Source organism: Eptesicus fuscus, chromosome 15, assembly GCF_027574615.1.
Source record: "Eptesicus fuscus isolate TK198812 chromosome 15, DD_ASM_mEF_20220401, whole genome shotgun sequence".
NCBI lineage: Eukaryota > Metazoa > Chordata > Mammalia > Chiroptera > Vespertilionidae > Eptesicus > Eptesicus fuscus.
In genome coordinates, this window is record NC_072487.1 from 36,556,586 (window position 1) to 36,570,944 (window position 14,359).

The following is a 14,359-nucleotide window of genomic DNA, read 5'->3' on the forward strand; positions in this document are numbered from 1 at the left end:
TGCCAACTCCAGCTACTTTTTAATAATCATCTGGCATGCTATACTGAAAAGGTGTGGCAAAACTGCTAGTTGTACCCCAATACCTATTCTTTCCTCCTTTCGTAGTGATAAAATATTTAGCTGGCTATGTGTTTACCAAGAATAAAGACTACATTTTAGAATCCCTTTTTAGGTAGGTATGAACATGTGACCAAATATTGGCACATGGGATGTAATCCAAAGTGGTGTGTATGGCTTTCTTATTGTGCCCTTTAAGGGACAAGTTATGATTTTCCCTTGTTCGTTTTTTCTGATTCCTTCTGGTGAGACTGTAGATGCAATGGTGAGCTCCCATGGATCCACGAAAACAGAGATGGCAGGGCAAAAGAAAGAAGGAATCTGAATTCTCAACACTGCGAGGTTATCACATCAAATCTACACTCATGTTCTGAATAACATATGCATGGGAAATAAACTCCCATCTCATTTAGGCATCCATTGTGTTGAGTCTATAACAGCAGCAGAACCTCGGTTCTAATGAATGAAAATGGTTCTGAGCTATATGAAGGCTCAGTGGAAAGAGTGCCATGCTAGGTTTGCAATGCTGACAGTGGGCAAGAGCCCCGAAGGTCTCATGACAGCTCTTCCTATGTGGCTACCCAACTTACTCCCAAACGGAAAACTTTCCAGAGAAACTTCCATGTAGCTCATACCTTATATCCTCCCTTTGCCATCTGCCTCCCTCTCTGTGCTACTGTTGACCACTTCAGGCTTGGCCTTTCTGTATTTGATATAAATACAAAGAAATGAGACTGACTTAATCATAAGAATAAAGATAAGTAATATGTATATACTTATGATATATCATTTATGTATATAAAAGTGATTACAATCCTTCAAAATAGTCTCCTGGCTGCTCTATGTTATTTCATCGATGCTGCTCTTGCTAAAACATTTTAAAAATTTTTTTGAAACTGTAAATTCACACATTTCTTATAATAATATGACTGGGTCAAATCAATTAAATTTCTTTCAGGCCAACCCAGCATCTTTTTATTGAGCACTTACTATGTACATTAATATTAGTTTTGGTGTCAGAGAGGTTGGTAAATCTATTAAGGATGTCAGTGATACCCTTTAGATAATCTATGTCAAATTTCCAGGGTAAGTTGACTTCATAATTTAACAATAGGAAAATACTCAGACATAAAAGGTGTCTACTGTAGTCCCAGGAAATGAGAGACAAATACCAGAAGTGAAAGATTATTAATTTTTAAAAAGCACTGCTTTGTGGTGTTTTATTTCATAAATTTATTCATTCAGTCAAGATTTATATTACTGCCTTGCTCCCTTATTTCCAAAATAATTCTCAGTTTTGTATAGATAAAGAAACAACACTAGAATTATCTTTGTATTCAATTTTGAACTCTTTATTCTACTAGAATTTTGATTTATTAAAATATCTCTTGGGCAATGAATTCTAGGGGATAAAGTAACCACATTTTCGGGCCTCTGCCTATACCCCCAAATCAGCTAATAATGGAGAACTGTAGGATTTCTCTGAGTAGCAAGCACTCAACAATGGGGAGCTCCACTGTTGAGCACATTTCTAGAGTTACTGAGACTGAAATGTATAAAGCAGTGGTGCTAAGAGCAGGTGCTGCTGAGTTGGAAATTCTGATTTACTTCATGAGTCAGTTCTGCCTGTTAAGCAGGTTGGTGTTTCTCTCCAAATGAAAAAGAGCTTCCTTATAGCCATAAAGCAGAAAGGTCAACTCAAGTCCACTGACAGTTTTGAATACACTGAGAGCTCTAATATAGACAGTGATTTTGGTTCTCACCCAGAAGAGTGCAGATTCAGAACTATGAAGTTAGACATAAGGAAGAACTACCCAACAGCAAGTGACATGAGGATCTGAAGGAAATATACTAGGGCTGACACCCAGCCTGTGCTTCACAGGTTGTTAAATATTTTGACTCTCACTACGGTTCACTACTGCTGCTATTTCTACAAGTCTTTTACCTTGGAAAAGCATGGCCCTGCTGAATCAGCTATCTATAATAATAAAAGCATAATATGCTAATTAGACTGGACAGCTGAATGACCTTCCAGACATCATTCTAGATGTCTTTCCTGACGAAGCCGTGGCAGTGGGGGCAGAGGCAGAGGTGGTTAAAGGCAATCAGGCAGGCAAGTGAACAGTTAAGGGTGATCAGGCAGGCAGGCAGAGGGGTTAGAGGTGATCAGGCAGGCAGGTGAGTGGTTAGGGGCGATCAGGCAGGCAGGCAAGCGGTTAAGGATGATCAGGGAGGCAGACAGAGTGGTTAGGGGCAGTCAGGCAGGTGAGCAGTTAGGAGCCAGCGGTCCCGGATTGCAAGAGGGATGTCCGAGGGGTACTGGATTGGAAAGGGTGCAGGCCGGGCTGAGGGACCCCTTTCCCCATGCATGAATTTCATGTACCGGGCCTCTAGTTAGAAATATTTGGGAAAAACAAACAAAAAAAAACAAACAAATAGAAAACTCAAGGAAACAAACATAGTCAGAGCAGTATTTCCCAAGGCATATGATTGGCATTTGGGCCAGGTGATTCTTCATGTGAAACTGCCCTGCACGTGGTAGAATATTAACATTCCCACCTCCTCTCCAGTGCCATTCAGGAGCACCTGAAATTGTGTCAATCCCAAATCCCCCTGATATTTTTAAATGTCTCCTAGAGGAGGCAGTGTCAACCTAGTGGAGGATTACTACAGCCATGTTTAAGAATTATCACCAAAAAAATGGTGGTAAGGGAGCTAGGGTATAAATGATGCAGTCATGAGTACTTCTTTCTAATTATGGAGATTTCACTGAAATGAAATGCTTTAAATTAGTTGTGTCAGCTCACAGAGATGAACTTCGTATTTTATTTTACTACTAGAGGCCCGGTGCACGAAATTTGTGCACTGGGGGAGGGGGTGTTCCTCAGCCCAACCTGCACCCTCTCCAATCTGGGACCCCTCAGGGGATGTCCGACTGCCGGTTGGCACCTATGGCAGTCAGGCCATATAAACATGGGACATGGCTTCCTGCTGGGGGACCACAGTGTCCTGAAGTCAGGAAGGCACCCAATCTTTCTTAAGTGCCACATGACAGATCCTTCACTAGCTGACTCACTTAATTACAACACTGTGAGGGAATATTGTCCTGGTTCACAGTTGCAGAACAAAATCTAAGAGAAATATGGTAATTTGTCTAAGGTCACAGCCATGATGACCTGAACTTCCAGGTTTCCCTGACACTGTCAGCTTATTGTCACTGGTGATAAACAAAGGTCTCCTCTTTTCCCAAATGTTATATTCTTCCCTCTGTAAAACTCTTGAAAGAAAGCCACAATTTCTGGGGATTTTCTAATCTTCCTTTTTAAGAATTGTTGGGCAATATTTAAATGGCTTTTGGCCTGCTAAGAATAGAGCTAGGACTTGAAAAGATTATTGTCAAATTTTCTGGTTACATTTTAGAATGAAATAATAAAATTGTAATTTTTTGAAAGAATTGTTAAAGAGTTCTTGGATAATGTTGGCCATTATGTTGTCACTGAGTTAAGGAAATACTTCTAAAACCTACGTTTTGCCAATACAAGTTAAAAAATGTTTTGGTACTTGAATATTTATGGGTGAAATATTTATGATAATGAAATATAATGAAAAATTTATGAATGTCTGGATTTCCTTCAAAATTATTTTGAAGAAAATGTGTGTGTGTGTGTGTGTGTGTGTGTGTGTATGTGTGTGTGTGTGTGTATATATATATATATATATATCTATATAATAAAAGCCTAATATGCTAAGTGTTCAGTCATCTGGTCGTTTGTTCAACCAATCAAAGCATAATATGTTAATGATATGCTAAGGTTGCTCAATGGCTCACTATGATGTGCATTGACCACCAGGGGGCAGACAGTTGACTGGTCAACCAGTCACTATGACATGCACTGACCACCAGGAGGCAGACGCTCTGACTGGTAGGTTAGCTTGCTGCTGGGGTTCAGCTGATCGGGACTGAGTGAGACAGGCCGGTCATACCTTGGAGCCCTCCCGCGATCCCTCCCTGGCTGGCCAACCTCCTGTGTCCCTCCCCAGCCCCGATCATGCACTGGTGTGGTCCCTTGGCCTGGCCTGTGCCCTCTCGCAATCTGGGACCCCTTGGGGGATGTCGGAGAGCCGGATTCAGCTGATCCCGCAGGCCAGGCTGAGGGACCCCACTAGTGCACGAATTCGTGCACTGGGCCTCTAAGTGTGTGTGTGTGTGTGTGTGTGTGTGTGTGTGTGTGTGTGTGTATGTGTGTGTATGTGTATTTACACATATACATTGGTGGATGGGAATGTGCTAAGTTGATTCAACTTGTATGAATATGTGAATATCAATAAAATAAGTAGGAGGTATTGTTTATTATGGACCTTTGCTTATTTTAGTTCAAGCTTAGTATATGTGATGTTTGGCAATACTAACTAAAGGCTTGGGTCACTTTTGGTAACTCACTTAACCACCTCTCTGTACCTCAGTCTGTTCTTTTAGATGAATGATTGTATATTCTCATGATTGTCAGCCACAACATTGCTTTCATCCATAGACACTTAGGATAATACTCTTTGGATATATGTATGTAGAGTACATACAGCCCTCTCTCTCCCTCTTTTGTACTTGCCCGACAAAATCCCAGCGTGTGCTCCACCCAACACTATGCTTATTCTACTACTCAAACTGAACATGGGTGGAAAGAAAACACACAACCCTGATGATTCATGACACTTTAAACTCTTGGTCACAAATACCAAGTGGGTCCAGGTTGCTGTGGGGTAATCATACATTTCCGTAGTCCATCCATTCTCTACACTAACTATAGTTCTTACCTCTCCCTGATCTCCTATACCTCCTTCTTTCCACTCTCTCAGCCAATGACCTGTATTATTTTCTTTAAATATAAAGCTATCTACAAAAACCCATCTGATCTTCCCACCAGAAAATGCTCCATCCTACCCACACCTGCACCCAAATACTCTGCCTTCACTTCTGCTACACAGGATAAAATTACCCCTGTTCTACCTAAGGCCACATTTTCATGCATGCACTGAATCTCACCCCTTCCCTCCTTCTTAAAGACCTTATTCCAATTCCCCTATAAATGATCCTCAACTCCCTTTTCTTTTCTGTAAAGACATACTCATTAGACTCTGACCTAGTATAATTATTTTAAGAATGCGATGGCATCTCTATGGATGACCATGAAGCATCCTTGATATGTCTATTCCTTACTCCAAATGCTCAATTCATTAGCAAGTCCTCTTGAGCTCTACCTTCAAAATATATCCTAGGGCCAAAATGATTCCACTTAGACGAGGTACCTAGAATAGGCACATTCATGAAGACAGAAAGTAGAACAGTGTTTACCAGGGTCTGGGGGAAGAGGACATGGGGAGATAGTGTTTAATGGGTGCAGAGTTTCAGTTTGGGGATGACGAAAAAGTTCTGGGGATAGAGAGCCGTGACTTTTTGCACAATAATAAATGTACTTAGTGCCACTGAACTATACACTTAAAATGGTTGAAATGGTAAATTTTAGGTTATGCATAGTTTGTTACATGAAAAGAAAATCAGTTAAGAAAAAAAAAATTGACTATAACCACTTTTTGCTACCTCTATTGCTGCCATCCTAATTCAAACCACTGCCATCTCTCATCTCCATTATTGCAGTTGCTTCCTTTAAACCATAAGGGAGCTCCTGTAACTTATCAGATCCAAGTTCTATTAGAATAAAATCCAACTCCTTACACAGGTCTTCTTGCTCTTCACTGAACATCTGGGGCCTTTGTTCCGGCTTTCATTCTCCCCAGAATGCTCTTTCCACAGCTGGCTCCCTAATTTCAGGTCTCTGCTTACACATCACCTCCTCAGAGGCCATTCCTGACCACCTAATCTACACTATCCTCCCAACACACATGCATACATGTACACACTCATGTATACACATGTACACATGCACATAACTTTCTGCTTTATTTTTTCTTAATGGTGCTTTTAATTACCAGGCATCATATATTTACCTGTTTACTTATTTACTTATTACTCTGTTTGCCCCTCTTGACCTAAGCTCAATGAGTTGTCTACTGCTGCTATTATAGACCTTAACCACGACTGGTACACAATAAGAATTCAAGAAATACTTGTTTACTAAAAGCACGATTGGAATGGTTTGAGGCTTTGCATGTTAAATGTGACGTTTAGAAAACTGCAAATGGAAGAATGTTCCAAAGCAGACAACTGCTCACATCTGAAAGGATTCTCCTTTAACAACAAAGCCCTTCAATGACCAATGATGATACTCAGGACAGACTGTTGGCAACAGCAAGGAGTGGAGGGAGGGAGAGATGAGATCATAGAGGCCAGCGTCGTATACATATGGAAGACACTGTGCTTGTAACATGCTATTACAGATAACTGGCAGGTTAACCAAAAAGGGGTTAAAGGTCTCCTGGGCAGGATTCACTTAATATTTAAGGAAAATACTCTTCAGAAGATTATATCATTATGTAGGAAAATAGACTTGTTGAAAGGTTACTGTGGCATGCAGGTCACCCGTAAGCAGTGAGGAGGACTGACACTTAATGAAGAAATGCTGAGTATATATTTGGACATATATACCCAGTGTGAGGGGTGGGGGACAGTATTTTTGTGGTAGAGTGGTATAGTGAATGACGGCATAGTGTCTAATTTTCAGGAGACTAAATTAGGGGCTGACCAATTAGAATAGAACATCCTTTCCTTGGGCAGCCTGTGAGGCACTGGATAGGTTTTAACTCGGGCAGGCACCCCTTAGCTGGGTGTATAATTTATACAGTCACACCTACCTCTCCTCCTAACACTACTGACTGACCGTCTCAGCCGCCACCAGGGGCTGACATAATGACACGATTGGCTTGTCTGGACAGATTCTGTCTCATTACTGAGCCAAACTTGAGTGAATTTGCTCTTTGTCCACCCTGCTCCCACCTCTTCAGCTTTCAGGTCACTCCCAGGTAGGCTCTCATCCTTAATCTGAGGGTGTAAAAAAAAGTAATGCTACAGCCTATAAAAAACTTAAACAGATAACACTAGTTACATAACATTTACCCATTCTATCGAATATTATAATAACATTCAATTTTAGGATAACAAAACCTACCACCCCTTGCTTATAGTGCTTTATTGCATTTTCTAGTCTTTTCTCCTTTTTTTTTTTCCCCCAAAAGACATTTCCTTCAGGATAATACCATGTTTTCCCTTTCCAAAGACAGTGGAGGATTCTTAGATAGAAGAGAGTTTATTAATACAATTTTGATTTCAGGCCTATACCAAAATTTATTGTTCTATACTTCCCTATGAAAAAGATGAAGGTATGAAAGTTGACTGCCTACACAGCAGCAGTTCCTCAAAAGTAAAACCAGAAAGGAGAGAATAAGAAACAGTAGTTGTGGTCTCGTAGGTTGAACATCCCAGTCCTGGGAGAAAGGTGGTTATAGCAAGGAGATCCCACTTGGGACAGATGTAGAGAAAAGGCTAGGGAAGAGAAAAGCCATTTGGACAAGTTGAATTACATTATACTGAACTTTTGAGAACTTATCCAGCCAGAGAGAACTTTTTTCTTATTTGGAATTGCAGGCGTTGAAAGTCCAATCAATTCAATTCACGTTTTCCTGATGGGACATACAATGGATGACCACAAAGTCTGAGCCTGCCGAGAAGCCTCGCATGTTACTTTGTGAAAACAATTTGAATTTTATTTTGTGAGAAGAGACAATAGATTATTTTCATACCTCTACCACATTGAAATGCCAGGCACTTTGTGAGCGGGGGAGCAGTGCTGTTGTTACAATGCTACCCTCACAGTTAACACAAATGTGTGCACGATAAAGCATAGGACACATAAATACGGAAGAGAGAACTTCAGTGTAACCATCGGATACATATCATGTGGTATACATATATCTAAATACATACGTATCAAGAACCATGAATGAATACATATGAGACAGAATTGAAGTTTCATCAAGATGGTTACACATGATGTTTTAGTTTAGAGAATGTCAGTTCCCTTGAAATACCTGCACACAGCCATATCTGTGCTAAGATCAAAGTCGAATATCTTTTTCTAGCTATCAAAAATAGTGTAATAAATAGAAACAATTTCCCTAGGGTGCCCTTCCTCCTGAAGAACATTGTGTGTAAAAGATGTAGGAAAAGTTCGGAGAGAAAAGCTCATCTGCATCCACAAACCCCAGAAGGGGCTGAACTTTTCATGCAGGATAAATGAGATGGAGTCCGCTAATCAAGTGTGTGATCCTTTCTTAGGCCTCCGACTCCTCCTCTAGACAACTTCCTCTAATTCTAACCACTGGCCCAGTAGAAATCATAAGGATCCATGTTCGAGACTTGCTCAAGTTTTAATAGTATTTCTGCAAGCTGTACTTAGAGTTATTTACTTCCAACGCACTTCTGAGGAGGCATGAGAGTGGGAAAAGCAGCTACTTACTTGTGTTTATCTTCTGGAGTGAAATATGCTTTTCCAGCTGTCTCCTGAGTTTCACCTCTGCTCCATATTTCCCGGTGGTCCCGTTGTCAGCCAGAATGAAGTGGGAATGCATGCTGTTGAGAACAGTGAGCTTGCTCATAGGATTGGACATGGTCTGATATGGCCGGACAACCTGCAGGATTTCAAAGGGAAGAGGCGGAAGTCAGAGAAAAGAGAGCAGCATTTTGAAAGGAGAAATGGGCAGAGAGAATAGAGAGAGAGAAGGAAAACCAATCTTTTGGTACAGTGAAAGCACAGTCTACTTCCTCTTCCTAATACCGGTTGGGATAGAAGCAAGATTTGTGGTGAATGTTCTATGTGAAGCAAGACTATGCTGAAAGAATTATGTATTTATTTATTTACTGAATGCATACAGAACTAGAGTTTATGCTTTCATTGTGTACAAAAATTGGCACGTGAAGGATTGTTTCATTTTGAAGGTGGTCTTTTATTTGTTGAGGAACTAAAAATAATTTTTAAATTTAGTTATTTTTGTTTCTTGCTTTCTCTTCTCTATCATGCGCATACCCCAATAGACACAGCAGAGCAATGATGATTCTGGAGAAAGGTGAAAGCTGGGGGTTGGGGGGAGTGAATTTTTCTGTCAAGTCTATTTAATAATCTGAAATTCTGTTATTTTAGATCCACACTGTTCTTATTCAACACCTGATTTAAGTGGAAATAAGCGTTGAATGTAAAATAACTGCCTCATGAGATGAATATAAATCAGTCTCAAAATGATCATCACTGTCTTATTTTTGTTGTTGTCATTATTTTAATTTCATGGTGAATTACACTACTTAAAAAAGAACAATTCTTAGTGTGGCCTTTCAGATTTTTTATATAAAAGGAAAGCAAAACCTATTGTGAGTTAGTTGCTTTACTTACATCATCTATATTCCTTGCAACAATCTGACAAGTTAGAGGGTGTTATATTTATTTTGTAGATGAAGAAACAGGTAAAGTAGATTTTTCAAGAGTTCGCTGCACATAGAACCAGAATTCACACCCAGGCCTGCCTGATTCCAAATCTATGCTGAGTCCCCCTTTCCACACTGCCTGCACACAATAAAAACAGTATGCGTTGAAAGTCTACTGCTAAAGTACTTACGTAGAAACTTCTCTCAAGACCATGAAAAGGAAGACTCAACCAGTTCACTGTCACATGGTGCCATTATGTTTTCCCTGCATTGAATCATTGAAATTGACAGGACAGAAATAAAAACTATGGGGTCGCTATTTCTGTGCCTTTGTGCAGTGTGTACCTTACCTATGAAGGTCAGATGTTATTTAATATGTAATAACTAACCATGAAAAAAGGTGTAGTAAGATTGAGTGGTTTGTTAAAAGGAATTACAAACTAACTTACCAAAGAGAGTCTGCAATAGTAAAGATCTCATACAAGTCATTTTTTTTAAACCTTGATGCTTATTTTGAAACGTCACATTTCTATGTGTCTAGCAATCACAATCTACTCAATAAATAGTGAATGAATGAATAGGACAACTTGAGACAGACATGCTTTTGTTCAAAATAGGGGGGGGGAAGGCCTCTCTTTTCTGAATTGTTTGGGGTTTTATCTAATCTAAAGTTAAAATGTATAATTCTGAGCTTTTGAAATATCCTGCATTTCTTTTAATGTATGTCCTATTTGTTTATGTAGCATTAACGTAACATTAATTCATTGCTTCACTTCAGTTGGCTCTTTTTGATAAAAGCCCAGAACGTTTTGAGTACTGTTTTCCAGTAATCACATGGAGTGGTATTCAATTACTTCTTTGTCTGCATTACTGAATGAGAGTCCCCCACAAATACAGAGACAAAGGCTGGCTAACTCCATCCTGAGCTCTTCATCAGTGGAAGAGTAGGTCACTTGTGGTTGAAATTCCCATTTTGTTGTTATTCATTTTTGATCATAAAACATTCATTCTACATCAGAGTGGATGTTAATAAATATTAATGCTTGGTTGAATGAAGCTTAGCAGAATGACTTTTTCCTCTTCTTAAAGTACCTCTGCATGGTGCTTTTGGACAAAAGAAAATGCTTTAGTTACTGTTCTCCTTTTCTAACAGCAGGCTCCACGCCAAGGAGAAGACCCAAAGCAGGGGAGAGTAGATTTTCTATAAGTTCAACTCTGCACAACCATGAACATTTGTTCTAGCTGAGACTTGAGGACATGTTTTATAATTCCCAAGAACCTAATTAAAGACCATCAGTGAAAGTGACATTTTCAAATGAAGAAAGGCAGGAAGTAATTCTGGGCCAACCTCATGTTCTCACTATAATCTGAGAAGAAAAGGACATAATTAAATCATCAGACTATATTCTCTGTATCTGTTTCCTTCACCACAGGGTTCTAAGGATACTGGTGCTTCTGTTTTCTGAGTGTTGACCTTTTTTTCTTGGGAAACATGGCACACCAGTTCTTTGGGAATACTAGTACATTTGAATCAGTCATGACAAGAAGGTCAGGTATACAGTATCACTCAGGCATTTTAATTTCTTCATCTTGCTGCTTCCAATTTCTTTTGATCTTAGATCTAGGGTAAATGAAAGGTGATTATATTTTGACAAAAATTGTGTCTGCTGAATAGGGGATATAAGTATAAAATAATTAAAATGTCCTAATTTATTTTCGAATCATAATTGGAGGAAGATATGCTGAATCCTAGAACAAATCTGAATGTATAAGCCATAGAAATCTGTTTGAAACCCAGTTCTCCAAAAATCTGAGTCTCATATTTTTAATCTTTAAAAGGGAAAGAATAAAACCACTTACCTTAGATGAGATTATGTGTAAAACATATAGCACCATGCCTGGCTCTTGCCAGGAAATCTCTAAGGGTAATTTCATTCTTAAACTCTGCTTTATTTTACCAACTATAAAGTGGTTTTCTAATCGCAAACTGGTGACCAAAAGGAAACGGTATACAAATCACAGACTTCTGTTTTACACAAGAGATTTCAATGGGGCAATGTAAGCAAAGGCAAAAGACATCAGCCATCAGTTGGCAAAATATGCAAAGTGCTTTTTCTTTGGCATCTCCTCCCAGGCCATTTACCAGGGTGATGCTCTAGAACTACTTGTTGATGAACTACAAAGAAGGAAATAATTTCCCGAATACTTCTGAGGAATGCATTTTGGTCTAACTTGCCTACAAAATCCACTTGATGTTCTTCAATACAAACATCCCAGCAGTTTCAATTTGCATATCTACAAAAGATTTACTGACTTTCTTGTTATGTTTTTCAAATAGAGAAAAATAATGCCTTTGCATTACATAAAATACAAATGAATTTTTATCTCTGACAAAATATTGGAGGTAATACATCAACTTTTATTTTTAAGAGCTCATAAAAAGAGGCCTTTGTAAAAATGTGTGTATATGTGTGTGTATGTACATGCACTTCTACACAGGCCTAGTAAGAACAATTTTGACATGTTCATGACTTACAGATATATTAGATTACTCTACTATGTTTCACAGTCAGTATTTCCTGAGAGAGTCAAGCCCTAATGACCTACAGCACCCACTGTATGTAATAGATCACCTTCTCTCCTAAGAATAAAGGTTCAAGTTAGGTACCACTCTTGAGAGAACTGAGAAGAGAGTCACTCGAATAACTTTTTTGTGTTTTATAGTTCAGATGAGGAATATGGGTTGAGATAGGCTGCTTAGTGTCTGAAAGGCCTACATGTCAATTGATATTTTATAATTGGTGAATACAGTAGTATCTAGATCCAGGAGGGAAATTTGGTTAGAAATGGAATTTAGACACTTCGTAGTCTTCGGGTATTATGAGCCAGAATACTTCTATGTAATGACATTTTGCCTTTCTTTCTTGTACCTCAAGAGTAGATGAGAGACTTCTTCACTCATTAATCCATTGTACAGATTGGTAAAATTTTGGTTCCAAGGCCTATATACCTTGACTCTAAAACAAAGAGGCAATGAAGTAGGAGCAGTTTAAGAGGTTAATAGAGGTGAAGATCCCTTACATAAGGCATCTGTAAGGTCATTATCATTGCCAGGAAGGGACTGATCCAGAGACACCATGGAAAAATGGAACGCCCTTCATGTGCTGGTGCCAGAGTGCTGTATTTATTTTCTCCAGACGGGCTTAAATCGATCACTTAGGAGCTGACCACTTGGGAGCTAATCTAAGACCTGCTTAAGTTTTCCTAGCTACTTTCATGAATGTTTTGGTCGCACCCAGGAGTACATAATAGGAAGTCATAGTGGGGGTTCTAATTCCAGGTCCTCTAGTTACTAATGTGTGACTTTTAACACGTCTTTGAATTCATTCATTCATTTACTCTTTAAGAATGTCTTGAGAAAATGAATGTGATAAGTACGAGTCTGCCAGCTTGAGGAGACATACAGGTATAATCTCACATCTAGGTAATATCTCACAATAAACATTAAAACTGTATTTAGTGAAAGAAACTTTTTGGATGGTAGCTTTCTCATCTATAAAGTAGATGACTATAATTTTTAAAGGCTTTCTAACTCTAAAATTGAGTCTGAACACTCTGTGTTGAAGAGTACAATTGTGTGTTTTTCTCAAGTTAGTGTAGAACAATGGCCCTCTATGTGTGCTGGCTACAAAAATAAGTAGTTTGCTCATGTCCTTGGATCGCTTCTATTTTGTGGTGCTTTCTACAACGAAAGGGAAGTGACTCTTTTCTTGAACAAAATGGAATTGAATTGAGTCCGGTTTTTGAGTCATCAATTACAGGTCTTCTGCCATCCCAGATCTTATTACCTGGTGAGGTGTGCATGAGCATTACCCAGGCAAGTAGCAGGGTAGGGGGTGGTGGTGTTCACAGAGTCATTCTCCTCCTCCCAATAGCACTATGGTTTTAATTAAGGCAAGAAGAAAATTAGCATTCGCTGACCATACTATGCCAGGCACTGAGTTAGACACTTTCACATGGATTAATCCATTTCATGCTTATTTTTTAGGTGAAACTCTAGAGGCTCAGAGAAGTGAAGTGTCTTGGCCAAATTTGCCCCACTAGCATCCTTTCCTCAAAACCCCGTATAAATTCCTTTACAGACCAGGAGACATTTAGGGGGAAGACAGAGGACCCAGCCTGATTGTAAATTTATACAGGATATTATGATTTTGCTGCTGGACATTTTTTGCCAGTGGCTTAGCTGAGCATTAAAATCCTTCTGACAGCTGCTCAGATTATTCCCAGATGAGTCCACTAGAACTGTATAGTATACAGAGGTCAGGACAGGCACCAGCAGGCAGCCAAATGGGGTTTGTGCTTTGGAGAGAGAGAAACAAAGGAGTGGTGAGGTTCTCTTAGCATCAGGCATGTGTTTCTGGGAGAGAAGAGGAGTGGGAAGCAACCTCTGTGTCTGAGGTAAAGAAACACAGGGACTGAGAATAAAATGAAAAATGAAAAGAAAGAAAGGCACTGGGTGTGTGTGTCCTTATAATCACAGAGAGGCCTGTGCTAGTGGGGACACTGGCTTGTTATATACTATTCAGACAGCTCAGCTGTAAGTCTAGGTATAAAGCAGGGTCATATTGAAACCCAGATGCTGCCTCTCAGCTCAGCAATCCAAACAAGAAAGCAGCAAACCCAGGGGTCCATCTCCAAACAGGGCCCACATACTTCATCTCTGTGACTCCCACTAAAATCCCTGGGAGGAACAATGACACCTTTCTGCAGCACTTTGAAAGTGTGCTCAACTCGTGGGCTGTGAGTTGCACCATTCTCATGTCAGCCTTTCCCCTTGAATAGGCTCACTTCCCTTTGTCCTGTCCTGTGGGGAAC

At 39.6% G+C, this 14,359-nt stretch overlaps 1 protein-coding gene across 4 annotated transcripts in view; it reads right to left on the reverse strand.

The window, feature by feature from the left end:
- The window catches only part of TRPM3 (transient receptor potential cation channel subfamily M member 3), a 703,802-nt gene that overhangs the window by 188,385 nt on the left and 501,058 nt on the right, over positions 1 to 14,359 (reverse strand). For all 4 annotated transcript variants that reach the window (XM_054727188.1, XM_054727187.1, XM_054727186.1 and 1 more), the window contains exon 6: positions 8,526 to 8,697. In XM_054727188.1, the coding sequence (XP_054583163.1) occupies positions 8,526 to 8,697 (172 nt within the window). The remainder of the gene's footprint in view (positions 1 to 8,525; positions 8,698 to 14,359) is intronic.